The following is a 25,786-nucleotide window of genomic DNA, read 5'->3' on the forward strand; positions in this document are numbered from 1 at the left end:
GAAGAGAAGACTGAGGGGAGATATGATAGCACTCTTCACGTACATGAAAGGTTGTCACATAGAGGAGGGCCGGGATCTCTTCTTGATTGTCCTAGAGTGCAGGACATGGAATAATGAGCTCAAGTTGCAGGAAGCCAGATTTTGACTGGACATCAGGAAAAACCTCCTAACTGTTAGAGCCATACGACAATGGAATCAATTACCTACAGAGGTAGTGGGCTCTCCGACACTGGAGGCATTCAAGAGGCAGCTGGACTGCCATCTGTCGGGAATGCTTTGATTTGGATTCCTGCATTGTGCAGGGGGTTGGACTTGATGGCCTTATAGGCCCCTTCCAACTCCACTATTCTATGATTCTATGATTCACAAAAACTGCTCAATCACTAGACATTTTACTGCATTGCCTAGTAAGAGCTTATGATATGTCCCTCAAGTCTCCCTCCACCTTGATTAGTAACCACGAGTTTAAGTATTTGTCTCACAATCCTAGTGCGTGCAATTCTTCAAACATTTTTCTTTTCTGAAAGACTACTAAGATCATGTGAAGAGTACCTGCCCACTATTAATATTGTTCAATAGAAGATGGTGAACAATATCTTCTAGCTCTTCATTGGTATTGATCAACTGAACATTCACTCATAGGTTTTAACAGATGGCCTCTTTCCTGCCTTTAATTGATTGCTAATTCATCACCATTTACCGGCTGTCTCATGCCATGTTCTGACCGTTATTAATTGCCTTTTCTACATTGCCATTAATCGTAATTTATCTGTAGCATAACATGTTTTTCTGTTCAGCAGCAGGAACAGAAAAAGATTGTCTAACAGCAACTGCCCCTGTTTTTTCCATGCTTACTCTTTGTTGCCTCTAGGATTGCTTCCTATTTTATATTTAGGTGGCATGGAAATGTCCCCACATTTCACTTCTCTATTCGAAATCTAGTTCACACATTTGCAGTTTCACACCAGTTCTCTACTACAACAATTTGTATGATGTAATAACTACCCTCATTTGCTATCATATGCTGTACTGTCCATAAAGAATCATTTGCAATTGTAGATCCATGTTTATCAGTCTTCCAGGAATTACATGGCTGAGTTTCATAAAATTTCTTCATACTTCAGTGGAAGGCATAACAACAAAATGTTGTATATGAAATGGCTCTCTATTGGGTGCTCAAGTAATGTAGTAAGGGAAAGGGTGTTGCAATCACATTTTATTTTCATTTTATATTTTATTTAAGACATTTATATATTGGTTAATCATGAGCATTTATAAGCGGTGTATATAAAAATGAACCATACTGAAAATAAAACAAATCATAAAACCAAACACTGCCTTAAAATACCTGCTGGAACAAGAAAGTCTTAGTTCAGCAAGGAGGATGCCTGTCTAATCTCAGCTGAGAGGGAGTTGCACAGGCTTGGGCCCACAACACTGAATGTATGGCTTTTAGTAGCTATGAGCAGTACATCTGAGTCATGGGGGACCATCAACCAAGACTTCCCCAAAGATCTCTGTGAGCAGGCCAGGATATAAGGGGTCAGGCACCCCTCAAGATATCCTGGACCAAAGTTGTTAAGGGCCTTGTAAATAAATACAAGATTATTGAACCTGGCCCAGTAGCACATGTTAAGATTATCATTTTCCCCCCCAATATGATTTTTGTGCCTTCAGATGGCAGAAATTCAACAATGCTTAGTTTTGGCCAGTAATGCTATTGTTAATGGCAACCCCCCCGAAAATAACAACAAAAAAGTGGCAATATTACATGCTATGAGTCTTCCAAAACCTTAACATTTTTTATTGGGATTTGGCAGTCTTTAATCAATTACCAATCAATTACCACATTTGATTAAGAACGGCCGTCGCTGGGATCATATCACTCCGGTGTTAGTAGATCTACACTGGTTACCAGTTGTTTACCGGGCCCAATTCAAGGTGCTGGTGTTGACCTTTAAAGCCCTATACGATTTCGGCCCAGTTTATCTGAAGGAGCGCCTCCAGCATCACCAATTATGCCGCCTGACAAGATCAGCCTCACAAGACCTTCTCTCGGTCCCACCAGTTAAAACAGCTAGGCTGGTGCGGACTAGAGAGTGGGCATTTTCGATTGTGGCCCCCACCCTCTGGAACTCCCTTCCTTTCGATCTTCGCCATGCCCCCTCCTTGACAGGTTTCCACCGAGCCTTGAAGACCTGGCTGTTCAGGCAGGCCTATGGGTTCTCTGGGGTGGGTTAGTTTTTAATGCTGTTGATTAATGTAAGAGGGGTGATTAGTTGATTATTGAGTGTGGTTTGTACTGGTTTTATATTGTATTTTATTTTATTATGTCAATGTACGTCACCTAGAGTGGCCGTTAATTCAGCCAGATAGGTGATTCAAAAATAAATTATTATTATTATTATTATTATTATTATTATTATTATTATTATTATTATTATTATTATTGAACTTAAAAGGGCTTACCTTTGAGTATACATATATAGGATTGTATTACAAGAATGATATCTACGTAAGTATCATTTTATAACATTCTGGGAAATACAGGTCCCTATACTGAGAAGGTTACAATCTAAAATTCAACACAGCAGAGACCAAAGAGAAAGGTGAGGGAGATAGAGGCATGGGTTGTCAGGGGAAGAACGTGTTTATTTCCTATGAATACATACTTAGTCTTATTTACAGTAGGCACAGGTGGTTGTATCCTCCAGATGTTGCTTATCTAAAACTTTTCTCATCTGTGCTCAGTGGCCATGCTGGCTGGGGCTGATGGGAATTTTAGTCCAACATCTGAAGGGCATTGGCTACTCTTGCAATACCATATGAAGACTAGGGAATTGACCAAAGGCTTCATGGAAATTTTAGATTAAAGGCTGTATCCAACACTGCTGTTCTGCTTGGGCAGAAGATTTCCACTTGTGCAAGGGAACTTCCTCATCTCCCCTGCAGTCCCGCTTGCACCCTCAACATTTGCTCCAGAGGGTTAGGGGACCCTTTGGGAGCAGATTTTGGGGTGTACAGGAAGAAGAGAGCAAATCCTGTTGTGCGAGAGCAACTGTACTCGCACAGCACTGGATACAATCCCCAGAGAGGAACTTGAAAAACGATTTGAGGGAATATACTTCTAAATACAGTGTCTATATCCCTAACAATATATCAATATAAGCCACAAAGACACATAATTTTCAATGGATAAGACATAATACTCTGAAGGAGACTTCCTTTTGGTAGGAACACACTATTTTGTACACACTGAGACCACACGCTGCTTGATCCTTGATCTTGCACCTGTTGTTTAAAAGCTAAACAATAAAATGGAGTTTTTAGGTTCACCAGCAATTCTGTGCTAACCTAATTGGTCTCTGTAGTGACTGAAGGCCTTTAGGTCAGTGCATAGGTGAACCATTTTCAGGCTTATTTTTGTTGGTCCCTACAATATTCTCTCTACTATTGTAAGAACAATATAATACATTGCAATATTGGCTCTCTACAGAGGGATCTTGGTTCAAACCCCAATTCAGCCATGTACATTGCACTCTAAAACATGCTATTGAGTTAATAATATTTACTATAACAATCAAATAGGATAGTTAAAAACAAATAATAATCCACAGAACGTTTTCGTCTGAAACCTCCTGCTTTCTCACAAAAGAGTAATTGGGTAAAAAGCTATGAAATGAAGTATTAACCTACTGCAGTAGATGGGAAAATGAAACTTCTGTTGGTTATTATGGTTTCCTACTGTGGCTTTCATTTGTGCATTGATTTATTCTCGTCTGGAAATTCCTGAGGCGATCTGGATTTCTTACTTGACATTATCATTACATTTACCCCTTCTTTTCAGTTGATTCAAAAGTGCTATGATCTAAATGGTTTTAATGGCAAATTGAAACAGAGAGAAGATGCCGTTCTCATTTACTGATTCCTTATACATACGTTTGTGCACATATTGCAATTCATAACCTAATTCAAATGACATGATTAACTAGGCATTCCTTATTCCCACCATTGCTGAAGGGAGAGAGGGGCAAGGCTGTGTTATTCTGCACAAAGATAAATTTCTGAGTCAGATTGACCTATAGTTGGAATCCTGTATAAATTAAGCAAATCTGCACGTATAGCCTTCTTTTGCATGGTTTATTCTGCTAGATATAAGGAGGGATGTAGGTTTCTGAAGCCCCTCCTCTGAACCCTGGATAACTTGCTAAGCCTTCCACCCAAGGGTCTGAGGTTCCATTGACAATACACTCTTTCTTCATCCTCAATGGCTTGAAACTTGTTTTTATAAACTGAAAGTGGATCTTTTCAGATGTTCAGTCCTGTGCCCAGTACCAAATTCTGTGATTGGGCTGTGTTTTCATGGAATGTATGCAGTAGCAGAGGTGCTTGGGTGCTGATCGTTCAGAAATTCTTTGACGTAATTAATTGTGCTCCATGTATCCAATGAGTAGTCTGGTTCTGGAACTAAAGTGGAATGAAGATAACTGAAAGGTAGGATTGCGCATAAGCATGGAGAGTCCTGAACAAGTAATTTGTGTATTATGTTATATGGAAGTTACTTTGTTTTATATGGATTAAATGCAAATTTTACATTGGAATATTAAAAGCAGAGTGTGAAGATCTGGAGAAGCTTTCAAAATGCATGATTTATTACTGAATCGTGTTCAGTTAGAATTTGATTATTAAAGAATGTAACATTAAAATTAGAAAGTTGATGAAAACTAACAAGGCTAAATGCAGTACATTTCTTGGGATTATAAATAATCTGCTATGTAATACCTAAGGAACCATGACTATAGGGAAGCTTCCTCAATCACATATCGTATTTGTATATCATACTAGCTTTATAGTCTGTCATGTCAATCCAAATGGCTAAATTCTGCTTTCTCAATAGTTCATGGAAGATTTCAGCACTTTGTGAACTATTTACTTCCTCAGTGCTGGTTATAGATGTTCCAGATTTAGATAACAGTGAGAAGGAGGACTACAACTGGGATCCCATTATCAGGTTGCTGATATACTGTGAAGCAAGACTTTGAAAAGGAAGTCCACTAGATGTTAAGAAATGGTTGGGAATATATAGATGATGTAGATATTATAATTTAGATATTATAATTAAGGTCATTTTCAGAGAATAGCATTGGGTAATTGTCTTTCGGTCCCCTGGCAGTTGTGCTGTGATGTGCTGCAGGGTACCATCTTGTCCCCCATGCTGTTTACCATCTATACAAAGCCCTTGGGAGTGGTCATCCAGAGATTTGGGGCAAGGTGTCAGCAGTACGCTGACGATACCCAGCTCTATTTCTCCATAACATCTGAATCGGGAGAGGCCGTGCAAGCCCTGGACCGCTGCCTGGATTCAGTGGTGGGCTGGATGAGGGCCAAGAAACTGAGTCTGAATAGTAGCAAGATGGAGGTGCTGTGGGCTGGTGGTTCCCGAGTTCAGATAATTGGTCAGTTGCCTGCTTTGGATAGGGTAGTACTCCCTCTGAAAGAGCAGGTCCGTAGTCTGAGGGTGCTCCTGGATCCATCTTTGTCGCTAGAGGCCGAGGTGACCTCAGTGGCTAGGAGTGCCTTCTACCAGCTTCAGCTGGTAACACAGCTGTGGCTGTTTCTGGACTGGGATAGCCTGACCTTTGTTGTCCATGCACTGGTAACCTCCAGCTGGATTACTGTAATGTGTTCTATGTGGGGCTGCTCTTGAGGTTGGTCTGGAAGGTGCAGCTGGTGCAAAATGAGGCGGCGAGACTGCTCACGGGGGCAGGATATTGCCAACGTGTCACCCCACTGCTGAAAAAACTGCACTGGCTGCCCATTTGCTACAAGGCCAAGTTCAAGGTTCTAGTTTTGGTGTACAAAGCCCTATACAACTTGGGACTAGGATACCTGAAAGACCATCTTATCCCTTATATACCCAGTCAATTACTGCGCTCTGCAGGTGAGGGCCTCGTGCAGATACCATCTTATCAGGAGGTCCGTTCTGCACAACAAAGGAATTGGACCTTCAGTGTGGTGGCACCTACCCTTCAGAATTTCCGACCCTTAAATATTAGACAGGCGCCATCTCTGTTATTTTTCTGGTGCCTATTGAAGACCTTCCTCTTTCAACAAGCCTTTTAAGTTGAGACCTTATCCCAGTCTGTGCCTGTGTTGGAATTGCTTTTAGTGTGTTTTTAAACCTTTCTTAATACATTTTTAACCTTCCCTCCCTTTTTTTAAAAGATGTCTTCAAAGCTTTTCTTAAAAAATGTTTTTAAATATGTTTTGTTTTAATGTATTTTAAAGTCTGTTTTTATGATGTTTTAAAGTGTTTTTAGTGCTTTTGTTTGCCGCTCTGGGCTCCTGCTGGGTGGAAGGGCGGGATATAAATAAAATAATAAATTAAATAAATACCTGTACCTACAGTTCTCAGCTAAAGTCTTATTAGCACACAATCAAAGGCCTTCAGTCTATCTTGAAAGACAATCTGACCTTCTTGAATATCCTTACTTACAATCACCCAAACTGAAGCAACTGCTTACCAGCATTACTGGAACACTCAACAGGGATGCACAAAAAACCCAGACCTAGGAATTGCCCTTGTAATAAGGATTTTCAGAATCTAATGTTATATATTCCAACATAAACCAGCAATGCCCTTCTACTGTTTACATAAACTAAACCAGATTGTCCTTGGGCAAGAGAATATAATGAATCAGAGATTTAAAATAGTAACCTGCAGAAACCACTGGGGAGTATTTAAATTCCCTGTACATTTGCAAAGATACTTGAAAGTTACTGTAGTTCAACAAAAAAAGTTTAAAAGCGAAACTCTAGGATGAAACTGCCGAGTTGGAATTCATATGCCTATTTGAAGTTATCAGATTTAGAAGAAACTGGAAGGGGCAAGCTCACTACAGATAGTAATTGTCCCTCCTTAATGTTTATGTGCACTGTTTATCTAGCTTTAACAATTCATTGCCAGTGGTGCATGTTCCATATCGCACATACACTGCTTATGCCAAAAATAAATTTGCCTTAAAGGTTCCATAAGGCTTTTTATTGTATTAGTAAATCATTCTTCTGGATTTTAGAAACAAGGGGCTGTATCCAATATAGCATTAAGTAATTCCATCAGTGCAAGAATTTCAGCTTGTGCAAAGGAACTTCTCCCCTCCCCCCCAACTCTGTTCTAGGGGTTCCCCCAACCCTCCAGAGCAGATCTGGTGAGGGTGCAGGGGGAGGGGGAAAATCCTGTTGCACTAGTGGTAATCCTTGCACTGATAGGACAAGCTAGTTAACACTGTCCTAAATAATAAACCTATTTCTTCTAGTCTAAAACACAGGTCTCAGCATTTTAATTAAATGTACACATACTTCTCTCCTTTAAAACTTTGTAAATAAGTGTATTAAAATGAGTAAGACAAATAGCCTGCCTCCAAACTTCTAAAAGTATGAACTTTTATTATTAGGTGTATTTACAGGTCAGCCTGCACAGTGTGGTGAAGCATGATTATATTTTATGCCGACATGGCAGGAATATTGTAAAAGAATCGGCAACAGGATATGCCAAGGCAAAAGATGCAATAACTGAATCCTGACACCAGCTTTTTCCAGGAGTTGTAAGCACATGGTGGATGGGTATTTCACAAAGTGATTGATTGGTGTAGGGATGGGGTTGATCTATTCCAATGTGGACTCCTAACAGGATCAGCACAGGGCAGTGGGAATGAAGAGAGGTACTGAATCTAAACAAAAATGGTAGTTCAGAATCCCTACGACAGTAATTTATGAAGTATTTTCTGTTGTAGACATTATCCTCTTGCGACTGCTATTTCTAGCAGCAATGCTGTATCTTGTTCGCTTGATGAACGATCTCAGCTGGCATTAGAATGTAGGTACAAAGTTAGAGATATTCTGATTTTAAGTGATACACTCATTCCCGGATTAAATGGAGGGTTGCAAATTAATAGCTGTAGGAAGCTATCTGGGGAGTTGGAAGTGCCATTTGCCAGAAGAGGATTCTGGCAACTTTGCAGCAATAAAGAGGTTTCACTTCAGGTAAAAGGTTTGAACTGGCAGGTAATATGTGGGGAACATCTAAAAATGTACATCATACCAAGCTGCTGGTGAGGAGCAAAATGAGGTCTTTAATGAAGGTAGCATCATAGATGTTTTGGATATGGAAGAAATCGAGGACAAAAGAAGACAATATATCGCTCTTTAGCCATGCCAAAGCTTCCTCTGGCTAGCAATTTAACATTATTTTATTTATTTATTTTTTAAAAAGGAATTTTAACTACACAAATACATATTTCATGAACTACTCCAAAACTGATATTTTAACAGTAAAAATCAATGAAACTTGGAAACACACACTAGCAGCAAAATGCTTTCTGGTTGCATGTACTAATTGCCTAGTAAGGCATCCACACCCTCTCATGGCTTGTTACCAGAAATAAAATGTAAATGTACTGCCTTCAAGTTGATTCTGACTTATGGCAACCCCATGAATAGGGTTTTCATGAGGCTGAGAGGCAGTGACTCGCCCAAGGTCACCCAGTGAGCTTCATGGCTATATGGGGATTCAACCCTGGTCTCCTGGGTTGTAGTCCAACACCTTAACCGCTACACCACAATGGCTCTCGTTACCAGAAATAGACCCTTTATAAAGGGGAAAAAGCAACATTTACATTTATTTATCTCAAAGGGCTGCTGAGCCTTCATTAATTAATTCTTGCCTTTCTTTTTACAAAACCCATAGTTACTAGATACCTTACATATGCCTGCATATTTAGAATACTTTTATATAAGCTAATTAGAACAGTGGGACACACACTGTGCTACTGGTTCTAAATACCAACTTTTGATAATAATTATTGTAGTTCACCTAACTGGTTTGCTTCAATCATTTTACAAATGGTGAAATAAACATGGATGAAAAAATCTACCTTGGTAGAACATTTACTTTCCCAATGTTATCAGTATCACAGTAAGATCAAATGGTATATATGTCTGGTTCTCTGTCACAGGGTGTTTTATTTTGAGCGTTTAATACAATTTCAAGTGAACTGAAATGAACTATCCACATACATGAAGTTATGGATCTGCACAAGTACTTTGGTGAACTGAGGCCAAGGCTCTTCAGGAAGATTTTGAAACAATAAACCAGAATCTTGGACTTGGTATTTTGTTTCCTTTTCCGCTTTTTTGGAACATAGGAAACTGTCTTATACAAAGTCAGACCACTGGTCCACTATCTTGAAGTACTATAATTAAGCTCTTATTTTGTGGCAGTTGCTGAAGAAGTCTACTTGAATTAAGCTCCAATCCTAACCACACTTACTTGGAAGTTAGCCCCACTTAATGCAGTAGCCCTGGGCTCCTGCTGGGAGGAAGGGTGGGATATAAATTTACTGCTACTACTACTAGAACTTACTTCTGGATACACATGGTTAGGATTGTGCTCTTATTTGTGAGTCTTCTGGCGTATCATTACATAATTGTCTGCAATTCATGGGAATGGACCATGTAACTAAAGTAACTAAATGTAAAACCACAGGATTTTGATAGTAGGCCTATTAATTTCAAGGGGCTGAAGTGGCAATCCTATATCCACTCAATGGCATTTCTAAGTATTCATGTATAGGATTTCATGTTAGGCACCTAACTTTGCATAGGATTGATTGGGCTCTTATATGGACATATGAAATCTCAATGCATTTGATATGAATTACATGTGCAGAGTTACGAAGTTGAAGGCCATCAGATATATTAGTCATATAATTCTCATTGGAATTGGGCTCCTGCTGAGGAAGGGCGAGATATAAATAAATTAATAAACAAATAAATAAAATTGGTGTAATAAAGTCCACTTCCATAATGGAAACCCATGTATGAACTCTAATTAGCTTGTTAAGCTGGTACTTTGATGCATGTAATCTACACAACAAATGAAGATGAGTTAATTTTGCAATGGCAATATTTTGCTTCCTTTTCTGCAAGTTTTCACTTTGCTTTTAAACCAATTGTGGGGGTGGAGAGGTGAAAACTGACAGGAGCTGAGGAGCATCTAGTTGGGAACAAATCATTTTCCAGGTATGAGGATGAAAATATTTAAGATTGTCCAAATGTGGGAGAAAAAGAACTAGGCACTGAAAGTACAGGGGCATGGGCATACGATCACAATTCAAAGTTGTTGAAGCTATGCTCTGCCTCCTTAGTTGGAAGCAGTATGCTTCCAACTACCAGTTGCTGGAAACTGCAGGAGGGGAGAGTGCGCTTTGCACTCAGGTCCTGCTTGGGGGCTCCCATGGGCAACTGGTTGGCCACTGCGAAAACAGGATGCTGGATTAGATGGGCCATTGCCCTGATCCAGCAGGCTCTTCTTATGTCCTTAAGCACTGTGGAATAAAACACAGATGCTAGAGACATTTTGAGACATGTATTTTGTATAGGCGTTTATATGCTAATGCTAGAAGCCTCTGAACCAAGATGAGCAAATGGTCTTAAAAGATAAGCATAGATATAGCAGGTTAACAGAAATGTGATAGAATGGAGAAAAACAGTGGATACAAACTCCATGGGAGACACACTGAGGGTAGTGCCACTCTGTACATCAAGGAGGACATAAAGTTCAACAATCTAAAAATCACAAAGGAGACAGACTCCTTCACAGAATTGCTGTGGGTGGTGATACATTAAGCATCAACCACAGTTGCTTGGAGCATACTACTCAAACAAGAAAAAAAATTATCTCAATGAAATTAAAATAGAAATCTTAGCTAAATGAGGGTTTTTCCAGGTCCAGCTGAAGTGACAGGATCATTCCTTCTCATCTGCTTAGGGAGCCTGGGCAAGGAACATTTAATCTAGCCTACTTGCTTCTGGCAAGAAGGGTTTAAGTGCCCTCAGGCCAGGCCAGGCCAGTCACCAGAAGGCCATTGTAGGAAGAAAGGAGCCTAGTGTTGTGGAGATGTTAGATGGGAGCACTCAGGAGTAAAGATGGATGCCCCTGAAGGCTACAATTCTAAACACACTAAGGGACTAAGCCCCATAGAACTCAACAGAACTTACTTCTGAATAGATATGGTTAGGATTGTGCTGTGGGTAAGGCTTGACCAGGGATCCTCTGAAAATATATCCATATCCAAGCAGGGTTGGCAACTCCCTGCTGGAATGCCCACCCTGCCTTTTAATGTGGCTGCTCCAAACGTCTTTAAACTTGACCCTTCACTGCAGAGAGAGGTTTGAGAAATGAGTAAGAAGATTCTCTACCCTTTCCTACCAACTCTGTGGGCTGCTATAAACTCACTATGACAACCAACCACAGAGAGAAAACACACATGGTTGGGCTAACCTTCACAGGCAGTCGCTTGGGAACAACAGCAATTGAAGCCACAATTCCCAATATGTGAATTCTCTTTTACTATTATTGGGAAAGAAACAAACCATTATGCAAACAAGGTGCATCATCAGTGGGTTTAAGGGGAATGAGCTGAGCGCATGGAAACACTGTTGTTGCTTCTATAGATGTAAGGAAGTGAGGTCAGAGGTAAATGAAATGCAAACAGAAAAAGAAAAAAAGACAGTGATGATTTCCTGAATGTAATACCATGCAAACCACAACAAGATTCCTATGAGTAAGGAATCCCACAACCAGTCAGGGTTCCTAACCAAAAACCAAAACTAAAAAAATCTGGCAGCCAAGGTCAAAGAAATCTCCATGCAGCACAAACTGACCCGGGGGCTGCAGTTAGTGTAGAATGCTGTGGCACAATTGCTGACATGAGTGAGACCCTGTTAGCACATAATACCTCTGCTCTGCAATCTGCATTGATTGTCAATTTGCTACTAGGCCAAGTTGAAGGTGTGTGCTTTCCATGTTACAGGTGCCACATAATACTTGTTCTGCTCTTGTAAGAAATCGATCCTTTAGTGTGACAGCACCTACACTTTGGAACTCTCTGCCTATCGACATTAGGCAGACACCTTCATTGTACCTCTTTTCAGCACTTGCTAAAAACATTTTTTGTTTAGGCAAACCTACCCAAGCATATAGAAGCTATAATGCTTTTTATGTTTTTAACTCATTGTTGGTTTTATTATTTTGAATGTTTTTAAATACCTGTTTTGAACTGTTTTGCCAATAATTTTATTAGTTTAATTCCTTCTGTAAACTACTTTGAGGTTTTTTTTTACAATGAAGTGGTATATAAAATACATAAATTTCAGTGTCATTGTGGCCCTTGGGTCTCTTTCCTCTTTTAGGAACAAAGAAATCTCCCCCATACCTACTCAGACCATTTGGTGCTATGTAGCTCAGTACTGATGACATGGACTAGATTGGCTCTCCAGAATTCCAGGCAGTAGTCTTTTCCAGAGATTGAATGTTGGACCTTTGCATGCAAAGCTTGTGCTCTACCACTGAGCTTCAGCCCTTCCTTCTGGGAGGAAGGGCGGGATACAAATAAAATAAATAAATAAGTATCTTTTAAAATTGTTCTTTTCAATTCACTAATGCACAGCATACCTAGGGCATGGGTTGCTTGTTTCACCTCCTATAAATCCTGCCCATTGTAATCTCTATTTAAATGATGAAATAGTCATGAACTATTGTAAGGCATTGTGATTGTGCAGCAAAGCTCCAAGAAACAGACTAAAAATAGTATTAGAGCTAAAGAAATGATGGAATTACTTCTCCCATATTTTTGTTTAAAAACATCTTTTAAAAGAACTTCCTGAAATCACTGTGTCAGACATCTGAAGAAATGTACAGAAGAAAACTATAAATGACATGAAAAAGGCAGTTAGCATTCTTCCTCTCTTACACATTAAGAGGAACGGCAATTACTAGAGGAAATTGGGTAAGCACAGGTGCATGGATGAAAATGTTTAGACACACACACAAAGCTCATTGCATCCTAGTCAGGGTTTTTTTAGGGATAGAAATTCCTGTTTAACCCTATTATACTTGCAAAAATCTCTTTACTAATCCTGTATTGAGGTCAAGTTAAGTAATAACTTCAAAATGTAGATGTATTTGAGATATAAACTGGAGTTGGCATGGATTGAACCCAGTATGTGATGCAAGTGCTCTGTTATTGAGTCCTCCTTTAACAGGGGAACATGCCTGGAACTATAGTCTCATGGGCATATTCCTACAGAAAGCTCCAGCTAACAAACTGAGCCATACTTGTTTTGTGAGTTGAGAATCATTTAGCTACTTTACTAATTAAATAATTAATATTTTGGACCTTTATCCTGCATTATTTCCTAAGGCACAGGGCAGTTCAACACTTAGAAAGATATTATCAAAACACTTAAATGTATGTAAAGTAAATGCCAGCCTCAAAAAAAAAATCCTCTATTTAATACCCTGCCCCCAAATGCTTGCCCTGAACACTAAAGGCTTATGGGACTTCCAGAAAATTGGCAAGCTTAGCATTTTTCTGGTATCTAGGAAAGCAATTTCCAAAACTGTAAAGCTTATTATGAAACAAATGAGAATGAGGGAATGTGTATGAAAACATTGCCTAAGGACAGATGAATATTGTACAATGTGCAGAGATCTCTTCTGTCCCTCTCCCTCCTTTTTATCTACTTCCTTTGGACATTGCTCAAAGAGATGACTCATTCCCCACACCAGTCTGATGGGTATGGCCACCCCCTCCTATCTCTGTTGCTTTTTTTCCATACCCATCACTGTCTCTCAGCTGCTTTATAAAAGCTCTTCATTTTTATCTTGTTTGCATGCATGTGCCCATGTTCATCTTTACACATTTCCCTGATACTTGACACCTGCTGACTCTCAGACCAAAGTAAATTTAAAAGTAGCCTATACTTTTTAATAAATTGCTTTATTTCAATCAGTTTAATATGGTTTTATTAGTCCTCTGGTAAAATCTTCTTTAGACAGAAGCCAGGCTTCTTCATTTATTAGGTTGGAATTGTCCTTGTTTTAGAGAATGGGGGAATAGCATTTTTTCATGCCAAACGTTTCTTACTCCCAGAGGTTCTTACTGTGTAATTTTTCATCCTGAGAGCTATTAGTGGAGTCTGTAAAGAAGGACCATGGTGGCAGGGCCTACTTTACCAGGCATGTACCAACCCAACCCCTGTGCCAGAAGCAGTATCTTTTCATTGGGATGTATTTCCTGTGGCACTTTCTGTACCCACATGAGTTCAATGGGCCATAAGCGACCTTAAACATGGCAGTACTGTACTACTCAGAAATCAGCCTCATTGAATTTAATGGGACCAACTTCGAGATAAACATGCACAGACCACCCCCATTTCAATACTACCTTCCCAACCAAACCTTACTTGGTTAGGTGTTGTACATATCTAGAATTCTTTCTATTATACAACTGCAGTCCTAACACAATTACTAGAGAGTAATCTCCCATTATTATGTTCATAGATTACCATAATTCCTATTTTAAACATAAAACACTGCAGGTGGGAGACAGAGACTTGCCAAAACCCTGAAAGTCTCTGGCAGAGACTAGAGGCTTATTTCAGCCCACATCTAGTAAGATCTGCTCTCCACACAATATGCTTTTTTATTTTTTTAAGATAAATACATACACGTACACGATTAGCAGGTTACAATCTCCCTTTTAAGTCTTCAGAACAGAATGATTTAAAAAAAAAGACCATTCCGTAACGCAATTCCCATCGCCTCCATCCGTAGCCCACTACAACATACAAACCCAGCCCCCTTCAGCCGCCACCCTTTATTGTTCTTGCTGCCTCCACAGGCTACCGCGCTGCTCTATCCGTCCTTGCTTAGTTCAAACCAAAACGCCCTCAACTGCTAATTTCTCCTCACACTGAGAGGGAGAAGCTCGAGCAGCAGGAGGAGACGGCGCGAGCACCACACTCTCGGCCTCTTTCGAAGCGCGTACTCGCCGGCTGTTGACCCGACACACATGCATGCAGGCATACAGACACACGCACGCACGCACGCACGCGCTCTCTCTTGCGGGCGCGCGGAGAAGGATGGGTGGGGGGAGGAGGAGGTGAGCGGTGTTTGTGACGCCCTGGTTAGAACGGCTGAGCGGCGGCCGCGCGCACGGAACGGTCTCTCTCTCTCTGTGAGGGAAAAGGCGGGGAGGGAGAAAAGGAGACAACCGGGGTGGGGAAGGAGGCGGTGGCGGCGACTGTGTTCCGTGAGGCGGAGGAGAGACGCTACCGAACAGGAAACGCTGCAACCGATCAAAGAGCCACTCCGTGCCTGCAGAGAAGCTAAAGGGCAAAGTCCAGGTTTTGGTCGTCGAGAGGCGGCACCAGCGATCTAATTTCCCTTTTTACCCCCCTTCCCTTCTTACAATCTACCGGGAACTGCGCGCAGAAGCCGCGCGGCCCGGGGCGGCCCTCCCGTGGTGTAGGTGGCTCTGAGAGCCCCGGAGGGCTGCTGAGGAGGATGTCGGGCGGCGGTGGAGGTAGCCGGGAAGAGGAACGGCGCAAGCTGGCCGACATCATCAACCACTGGAACGCGAACCGGCTAGACCTGTTCGAGATCAGCCCCCCTACCGAGGTGAGCGACTGAGAAATAAGAAAATGCCTTGTTTCTCTCCCCATTCTTCTTTCTCCCTCCCACCTAGAAAGGGGGCTGAGAGGTAAATGCTATCCGTCTTCACACGCACCGCCCCCTCCCTCGACAAACGTCCACACTCACATAAACCCTCGCCATCTAGCGCCCCCTCCCCTTCACAGAGGTGAGGCCGGCAGCGGCGGCAGTGCTTCCTACAAACGCCTCCATCCTCACTGAGGGAACGCTCCGCCCCTTCCCGAGGTGAGAGACCCAGCAGTTCTAGAGTTGCATCGGCAACCCCCCTCCCCCAGGGAAAGAAATCCTTTCTTGTATTCTGCCTTTCCTCATGCTTCCTGTACAGTACTGATATAACCGCATTTAGGGAGATGATATCTAGAGTCCCCCCAAATCCCTTTTGGATAGGGGAAAGACCGACCTTCTAGTTCTTGGTGAGGAGTTCTCCAACCTTCTAGTTCTTGGTGAGGAGATAATGTTCCCCCGTATCTGCACCCGTGTCTCCGTTAATGTAAAGCTTCTACCCGCATCCGGACATTCCCACCTTGTGAGGAAGATACACTGCTCTCATTTTATCCTTCTTTACCCCTTCTCACCATCCTGTGTCAAAGAACTCCCTTTCCCTTGATTCCTCAATCCCCCTTTCCTGTTTTTGGAAGCGATACAGATCTTGCCCACCCCACCCCCTGCAATTCTCGGCTCAGTTTAGCCGTTCCTTGTAGTGATTATTCAGTGTTTGCCGACCCCCTTCTTCGCATCCTCACTAGCACTCCTGGACAATCCCCATCATAACTCCTTTGCTTCTAAGCGGTCCCGCGGCTTACTAGCTTGTATGGAAACGGACTGCCCGTTTCCCATGCCTTTACACATTGTGTCTTGGGTTAGGTTAGGAGGAAGTGCTGCTGAGCAACATTTGGTTTTCTGGGAAACCACTGGAAGTGTCTCCAATAAGGATAGACTTATTTGTAGGTATCCGGGATGGGGGGGGGTTAATCGAGGAGTTCCTCTTGGTTGAAAGGGGTGGTGGTGTAGAGATGAAGGCATGAGAAACAGGTGTAATATTTTTATTTCATCCACCCTAAGTAACCAGTACAAGAATCACCTGGTTTCTCCAAACCCATTTAAAAGCTAAGCTGTAAAAAAGTGGTGCATTTGTCCACAATACTTTTCCCAAAATGAACTCCTAAGTTTTAAAAGGGGAGGGAAGCTTTGCTTTCATAGAATGTAACAAAATATTAGCAGAATGGTTTTGAATATGCTCTTAAAATAAATATTATGAGCAAGTTTCATAATCAGGAAGCAAGTTCTACTGGAAAAACTCAGCAGATTTCTCATTAAAACTTCTTTAAAACAAAAAGAGTTTAAAGAAAATCATTCAGGCCCACACCCCTGTCAGGTTGTTGTCACATTCTTTTTGGCTGGCCAGTCTATATGCTTGAGTCAGGAATTAAAGGTGATGTGGTGAAATGTTTTGATAGGTAGATTGTTCTCTCCAGGTCAAAACAAGGCTTTACTCTCAGCTTATTGTATGGAGGCTGATCATGTGCTTGTTCCCAAGGAAAATTATGAAATTTACACTTGCTTTTGGTTCCTGTTGGTCTTTGGTCATTAACAAAAGCCCAGTTATAAATAATAGATCTATTTTCTTTAGTTTTAAATAGTTACTGTCTAGATGGAATGCTTTTAGACTTATTTTCTAGGATGTTGAGTTCACTTGAAAAGCATGTTCCTATCCACATGATTTGTGTAGTAGTTAAGTTTGCATTGTATGTAATATTAAGCCTTCCATGAGTTTCTGTTAAAATACAAATGTATGTGATTGATCTCTTTTTTTAAAAAAAAGTGTTGGTACTAATATTGTTGGAAGTGGCTTATTTGAGGGAAGTAGTCTGCCAGTTTAGAACTTTTTTACTCTTGATCATAGGATTAATAACAATGTTTGTATATAATTTTAAATTTGCATTTTCTCCAGCCCTCCTTATTCTGTGACAGGTTAGAGTTGTGCAGTCATGTTGTTAGCAGCTGCGAACATAAGAGTTGAAAATCCAGTTGTCTTAAATCAGCTATTCAAACCTGTTGTGATACAACTCCCTCCAAATCTGTTTCAGATAATAGGACTGGTACAACTAGAAAAATAACCTGTCAAATTGTCTGGCCAGGGCTCCATCATTTGAGGACTTACTTTGATGCTTATCTTACTACATGTAGTTCTAAAATATCTGCATTTCTGATTTGAACATTGGAATCTTCAGATTCTTTGGATGGCTTCTCAAAATAATCCCATTGTTTATTACTATGGAGCTTGATTTAAGTTTTGTCTTTAATGCAGTATAATGCCTTTAATTTCTCTCTTTAGGCACCTTATATGTTTGAATCAACATATACATTCTGAGTGCAGGGAGAACATTTGTTGTGGTTGTTGGGTATGCTATGGAAGTAATTCTGGTGACCTAGCCATCTTTGTGCCGTGTGGTACTTTGTGCATATTTGAACCATTAATAAAAAGTTTTGCTTTGGCAACACAGAAATTGTTTCTTGGAGGAAGTCTTGGAGGAGAGTGTCCCCATTGAGCTTCTGTCTACCTGAACCATGCTGTGACTTTCTTTTCATTTCCTCTAGTGTCAGAGTGGAAAAGCACTTAAACTGGCATTAACACACAAACTCATTCACTTGCACTGTCTCGCAGTTCTCATTTGTTTATGCTGTACAACTCATAACCTTCACATGCCTTGGTGATATAATTGCCCGTCTGCTACAGGCAAGCATCATATATCCAGTTAAAGGGACATATGTTGTGAAAATGAACATATGTAGTGAAAAGTTTAGTATAACTGAAGTGATCCAAATAGGTATTAGAAAAGTGTTTCAAAGGAGATTTTACAATTACATTAATTAACAACCAAAATACAAAATTAAATAACAATATAGTGATCCAGATTGCATGTCACGGTAAGCCATGATTAATGGTTTACCATTATTGTACCTAAATGGTCTGAACTGGGCATCATGCTTATTTCATTCCTAGAAAAACATGATCTGTAGCCAAGATTTGTTCTTAACTTACTGATTGTGGTCTGTTGGAGTGAAACAAACCATGATCCCTGGTTCAAATGTAGGGTGAAGCCAGGGATTGTTGTTTGTTTCCTCTGCATGTTATCAGGGAGGAGTGAAAGACTCCTCTTAGGTGTGATTGGTGTAAACCATTAACCATGGTTTGCTGTGATGTGTGATCTGGGGTAGTGTTTTTCAAGAGCTCAGAGAGTCTTACAACAAACAATATGAAAAGGCTAAACGCATAATTATCTGTATATTGTAGATGGGCTGATACTGAGGGTGGCTTGCCTAATTTTTCTTAATAAGTTCACATATGAAATGAGTATATGGTTTGATGTTACTAGTGATAGGAAGTACATTCGACTTAGAATAATAACTAGATAACATATCTGGATTCCTTTTAAGGGGATCACTTCTGCAATATACAGTTGTAGGAGCCAGCATTTTGTATCATTATCACCAAACATTCAGTCATGGATTTGCTTGTGAGAATTATTTTGTGACTGAAATTATGATGTGACTTGTATCAGTATGGAGCAGAAAACGACAGTCCAAGCTAAGACTCTGCTAAATTTTTGCCCTCAAAAATCATGGAGGTGAAAGGGGTGGGGGAGTTCCCTGAACCCCAACCTCAAGCAATGCCATGTGTTGCTACGGTTTGCAGCTTTGTTTGTTTTTCTTCCGTCTTTGTTTCTACGCCAGTATCTTTTTTCTTTTTCTGACCTGAGTGAGTCCAGCCAAGCAGGAACAGTTTTGAGTGCGGTGATGTCATAAAGCCAATCTGATCTGGATACATGGCTGTGTAACTAAATGAAAATAAAGCTGCATGGAAGGGAATGGTTCCTATCTGACAAGGCATTCACGCTGCAGTTTCACTGTAACATAGCATTGGTCTCATTGCCTTGGCACTAGTATGCATTTCCCCACCCCTGCAACAGCAAAATACCTTTGCGCCCTTTCATATACCCAGAGTTGTTCAGGGAAGTGTTTTTCAGGAGGTGTGAAAATGTGTGTAAAATTAGTCTTCACATTTTGTTATAACACCAATGATATATGAACATCTTTTTCCTGTAAAATGGGTATTTTGTGGTGCCTATGGCACTTTCTTAGATTTCTAAATGTGTTTCCAGGCCCAAAAACGTTGGGGACCCTGGGATACACAAGCAGTATGTAATTGACTAGCAATCTCTTCTGATTTGCAGATGGGGAGAATGGTGTTGCGCTCAGGTCTTGCTTGAGGGCATCTTATAGGCATGTGGTTAGCCATTGTGTGAACAAGATGCTGGACTAGATGAGCCTTTGCTTTGAGCTAGTAAGACTCATAGGAATATAGGAATGATTTCTTGGCTCTTATTACTTCCCTTGCATGTTAATAAGTATTACTTCTGCTTTTTGCTGATAGCAACTTTACAGCAATTTAATAGTTTATCTGCCTCTCACTCTCATTTATGTCTCTGGAAGCATATGTATGGCCAGTCAAGAAAAGAGTAGTGGTAGTGCTATCTGGTTGTGAACATTGGGCATATGGAATGTTAACCACTATGCTGGATTACAATTTTGATGTGGGAATGCTTGATCACAAAGGTGAAGCATATAAACTTTTTGGGGGTGGAGGCTTTTCTCTGACCAGTGAGAGCAATCAGTGAAAGCCTCTATAGTGCAAGCCAGCACGCAGCAGACAGAATCAGGAGGTTACAGTTGCCCTAATTAATTTCAGAACCAGGTACCACATGTAACGCAGGTTATATCTAATGCAAGCTTTAGTGGGGTCACAAGAATCTGGACAACTAAAAGTTGTGCAGAGGGGTATTTGCCCTAGGTTTGGATAAACGACCACCCTGATTAGAGCTGCCTGCCATATTTGACAAGTGGAAGGATTATTTTAACCAACTAACCTCCCCTTTGCCAAAGTTGTAAGCCTAGCTGTGATGGTGTCTTTGTCTGCCATAGCAAAACCTCTGACAGCTTAGGTTCAGTATTACCATTCTATCTCTTCTTCACTGGAACAGGTAACTACTGTGTCTTATTTCCCTTACCTGTTTCTGCATCTTAATACAGATAAGCTTCTACTTTGCATGCAATCCTTTCCCCTTCCTGATTCTTTCACTTGCCTCTGTAGCAAAACTGGGTCTCTAAGATACTGCCTCATAACTCCACATAAGGCAATTTCCTGCCTCTATAGTTTCTTCCTTTTGTCCTGGCAATATTATCCAAACCTAGGGAAAATACCCCTCTGCGCCATTTCTCTTCTTACAGATGTCATCAACAAGGGTAACCAAGGCAGTTTAAGTGTCATGATGGGGCCTAAAGCCAAACTGAAATGCATCCAGGTATTCAATCTCTTCCAAGCATGCCTGGAACTGGTCCCATAGAATCATAGAGTTGTGGAGTTGGAAGGGGCCAAAAGGCCATTGAGTCCAACCCCCTGCTCAATGCAGGAATCCAAATCAAAGCATACCCGACAGGTGGCTGTCCAGCTGCCTCTTGAAGGTTTCCAGTGTTGGAGAGCCCACCACCTCCCTAGGTAATAGATTCCATTGTCATAGTGCTCTAATGTTTAGGAAGTTTTTCCTGATGTTCAGTTGAAATCTGGCTTCCTGTAACTTGAGGCCATTATTCCATTCTTGCACTCTGGAACGATTGAGAAGAGATCCTGGCCCTCCTCTGCGTGACAACCTTTCAAGTACTTGAAGAGTGCTATCATATCTCCCCTCAGTCTTTTCTTCTTCAGGCTAAACATGTCCAGTTCTTTCAGTTTCTCCTCATAGGGCTTTGTTTCCAGTCCCCTGATATACTGGAACCACCTTATTGAGCACCTTGCTGAAAAAGGGGATGTTCGCCACTGGGCTATACATATTTGGGTCCTAGGAGGTGGTCTTAAGGAAGGGATGCACACTGTCTCCTTCAAGGCAGATGGCACTTTACCCTCCCTCTCCAGTAAACCATTAATTGCTCCCTGGACTCACTTAGTCAGTGTGTTATGGCTAGTTATAAGAAGCCAAGATGGCAAGGGGCCAAGTGGTCTGTTGCACTTCTTCATGCAGCTTGTCCAGGCCGCAGTGAATGAAACTGATCCAGTACAGATGGAACAGACAATGTACTGGATGCCTCCATTGGACTTGCTCTAATTGTGGTAACCAACTCTGTCAGAACCTTAGCAATTCTGCCCCTAAAGTCCCCTTCAAAGTTGTTACAGCAGGCGGCTGAGGGTGTCAGAGCAAAGTTCTCTTGGCCAGATGACAAAAGCCCATTCACCTCTCAGAAAAGCTCTGCTAGGTGGCTACTTACATGGTGGTGGTGAAGTAGCCTTTCTTTGCTACCACCCAGCACCCCATGGTAGGTGCGGTAATGTTATCTCTCACTTGCTCAATCAGATTCCGATTGAGATTTACGCAGGGTTGATTTGATTTAAGTCAAATTGATTTAAGTCAGGATTTAAATCACTTCTCTGAATTACTCAAATTTAATTCTTTAAATCACAGTTTAAATTCCTTGTGAGGAAGATTCTGTTTAATCATTTTTTTTAATAGAAGTCCATTATTGCTTAATATAACCAATACATATTCGGAGATGTAGGTTTCATTAGAAGGTAGGTTCATACTAAGCAATTATTCTAAATTGTTTTCAGATTACTTTTCATCAAAAATGGGATGATAACTTGGCTATTTTAGTACTAAAGCAAAACATGAGGTCATTCAGGAGATTAACCAGCTCGAGCTGGTCAGTTATGATATTTTTGTCATGCTGTGCCAGAATCACCACCATCAAACAGGCTTTTGCATTGTACTAATAAGATTGCTTATTCTTCTGGTTAGCTTTCTTCAACAAACAACATTAACAGAACAAACACATGGATTTTTGAATGGTTAACTATTTCAGTCACTTAAATAAATGTAAAGTTCTTAAAAAAAAATTAGGCAGTGTCAACCAAGTCAACCTGAGAAACTTAAAATATTGGGTGGTACAGTTAACCCAGTCTTCTCCTTCACCTTTGTCTTCTTTGTTCAGTGTCTGGGAAAAAATGCAAGCTTTCCTGCTTTTTCAGTTCCCAACTTATTTCTCAGTTTAAAATGAATTAGTCCGAAGGAATTCTCTCTACACCTGCAGAAGAGGCTAGTTCTATTAACTGCTTGGTTGCCACTTCAGTGGTCTCCTTGTTCAGATTTACTCCATCTCCCCAAATTCTCTATTCATTGACCTTCTTTATCTTTGCACTTAGAGAGAAGCAAGGCCGAGAGAGTGAAAGAGAGCATGCATTTCATGTACAGCACCTGTAGAATAGGACTGATCAGGTTACCTTCCAGCTCCATAAACTGCTGTTAACATATTCATAGAATATAATTAGAAGTTGTATAATTCATGATATCTTTGACCTAGGCTGTTTTTTTACTAATGGTTTTAAGAAAATTTTGAAATCTGATTTAAATAAAAAAATCCAATTTAAATTTGAAAAGATCTGTTGTTGTTTTTTAAAAAAACCATTGATTTTTATCAACCCTGGATTTATACCACCTGTGCTCTATCTACCCTCCTGTTTTCATTACACACAGGTCATTAGAGTATCAAGGTGACCTATATGCTTAAAAGCAATGGCAGAGGCACTCAGGAATGATCGTGTCAATGGCTTTATGCATCTTATCATTCCACAGTGTGACAACATCCTCGATAGGAGCATCAGCCGGAAAATCTCCCAGAGCATTCAGGAATCCCTCAGATTCCATAAGTCTCTGAGGGTGGACCATCTCAATAGGTTCCCCATCCCTGACTGCAACATGAAGCAGCCGCTTTTAGCCCAAACTTCATTAGGGAATGACAATGCCATGACAGTGGTTGCACAACACTGGCTATATGTGTTGGATGAGTGATGTACTGAGACAGCCCTATGGTTGTTATAGAGACATGACTTCCCGAGCCAGCCCATTTGAGGCAGCCTCAGCATGGATCCTGAAGTCTCCCAACATTACTATGAAAGGGTTCTCCAACACCACATCTGAGACTAGCTCTGTGAGCTTGGTTAGGGAAGTTGTAGTGGAGTGAGTGGTACACTAACAGCGTCCCCATTCTGGCTGTCTGGCCCAACACTATGAACAATCCCTCAAACCTAGACACTGTGCTGATTGGTTTTCTGGCAAGGGAGGTGGAATTTTTGTGGTTGATAGTGACCCCCCCCCCGGCCTAGCCTTGTGCGGCATCAGACCTGTAGTCCGGGGGGCTAGAGGACCCCTGCCCCCTTAAAAGTTTCCAGGCCTCCCTAAATTACAAAAATAATTAAATTTATTACAGAAAAAAATCTGCCCCCTACTTTTCTTTGGTGTCCCCCTGAACTTTTAGCCTAACTATGGGCCTCTGCTCTAGTAAATACCTAGGTGGACACAACTGGGTTAGCATACAGCTATCCAGCCCATCCACCCAGGTCTCTGTTATACACACCAAGTAGCCTCCCTCACCCATGGTCAAATCATGGATTATAGATGTATTATTCTGGATAGACCTGGCATTAGCAGCAACTCTCTACCAAACCAGGGGGTTGGCTGACTGGCAACCCCAGATTCTGAGATATGGTGGGTAAAATGGAGGGGGTAAAGACTTCAATGTAAGTGGCCCTCCTCCTCTCCCCCGTATGCCTTTGCCCACATTCATACTTGCCCCTACCTACAGGGATGACAGTCCCACTCCCCTCCTTCCCTTGTCCCTTGTTGATGTCCTAGTGGTCTATACTGATTATATGATCCATTCATTTATAATATAGGAGATGGTTTTTGTTTATAAATCTTAGCAATGATTCTGTACTATAGACAACATTTCGTTTTCCTTACACAGTTTTAAATTAAATCTGTGTCTAAACTTTGACTAGAAATATCATATGGAATATATAAGTTTTTACTGAGGACAAATGTCAGATCAGGAGTGTAAGAATAAGAGAATGGCACAGCAAAATCAGAGCAAATTTGTTGCCATCCCAGACTCATTTAGCATCCAGTGACTGTTTGGAGAAAAACTTCCTGTGAAGGTAATTGAAAACTGGTACGTGCTCATGTTCGAGCCTACTCAGTGCTAGTGAAGGCAGTGTGGAAAATGTACTTCTCTGCCTCCATTGCGTCCTTAGCAGAGCTGTTTATAGTGGTTAAGGGCTTATTACATACTGATCCTAGGGAGGTGCTGGAGTCATCTAATGCCTGCTGTGACATGTTTGTTAAGCATTTTGAGGATAAAATTGCTTCTATCTGCCGGGATTTGTGCTCCATTGTTGATGGTGATGATCCAGGTGAGATGTCTGAAGCACTTTCTTGTCCAATGTTCTTGGATGAGGTTCAGTTGTTCTGGCTTGAGGATGTGGGCAAGATACTTGGTCAGGTTCGTGCAACCACTTGTGTCTTGGCTCCTTGCCCTTCATGGCTAATAGAATCTGAGAGGGAGGAGACAGCTGGATGGACCAGGGAAATAAATGCTTCTCTCCAAGAAGGGGTGGTCTCAGGTTGATGAAGGACATGGTGGTAAGACCACTCCTGAAGAAGTCTGCCCTCGACCTGGAAGATCCTAATAATTTTAGACCAGTGGCAAATGTCCCTTTCTTTGCAAAGTTCTTGAGAGGATGGTTGATTACCAGATCCAGGTATTCTTGGAGGAGACAGATTTTCTAGATCCGTTTCAGTTGGAATTCAGGACTGGCTTTGGTATGGAAAATGCCTTGATCACCTTGTATGATGACCTGTGTCAGGAGTGAGATGGGGAGCGTGACTCTGTTGATTGAACTTTCAGCAGGTTTTGATACTGTTGACCATGGTATCCTTCTGTGGTGACTGGCTGAGTTGGATGTTGGGGGCACTGCATTGCAGTGGTTGTTCTTACTTAGATGTCCAGCTCCAGAAGGTAGTTTTTGGGGAGCATTGCTTCACTCTGGGTTTTCCAGTATGGGGTCCCACAGGGATTGATACTGTCCCGCATATTGTTTAACATCAACATGAAACCGCTGAGTGGGGTCATACAGAGTTTTGGAGAGCATTGTCATGAATCAATGCTTGGTTGTGATAGTGGACTGGATGAGTGCCAATAAACTGAAGCTTAATTTAAACAAGACTGAGATGCTGTTGGTGGTTGGTTCCTGTGACTGGCTCAGTGGTGTGCGGCTTGCTGTAGATGGGGTCACACTCCCTCTGAAGGAATGGGTTTGTAGTTTGGGGGTTCTCCTGGATCCAT

The 25,786-nt window shown here is 41.2% G+C and overlaps 1 protein-coding gene across 21 annotated transcripts in view; it reads left to right on the top strand.

Annotated features, from left to right (window-relative positions):
* The first annotated feature begins 14,807 nt into the window (after nucleotides 1–14,807).
* Nucleotides 14,808–25,786, top strand: part of AFDN (afadin, adherens junction formation factor) — a 206,453-nt gene continuing 195,474 nt past the window's right edge. For 12 of the 21 annotated variants that reach the window (XM_061624379.1, XM_061624380.1, XM_061624381.1 and 9 more), the window contains exon 1: nucleotides 14,810–15,523. In XM_061624379.1, coding sequence (XP_061480363.1) covers nucleotides 15,410–15,523 — 114 coding nt within the window. In that variant the 5' untranslated portion in view covers nucleotides 14,810–15,409. Of the gene's footprint in view, nucleotides 15,524–25,786 lie in introns of all 21 variants that reach the window. The other 9 variants (XM_061624376.1, XM_061624386.1, XM_061624394.1 and 6 more) reach the window with 2 other exon arrangements.

The sequence above is a fragment of the Rhineura floridana genome, chromosome 4 (assembly GCF_030035675.1).
Source record: "Rhineura floridana isolate rRhiFlo1 chromosome 4, rRhiFlo1.hap2, whole genome shotgun sequence".
NCBI classification, from domain to species: domain Eukaryota; kingdom Metazoa; phylum Chordata; class Lepidosauria; order Squamata; family Rhineuridae; genus Rhineura; species Rhineura floridana.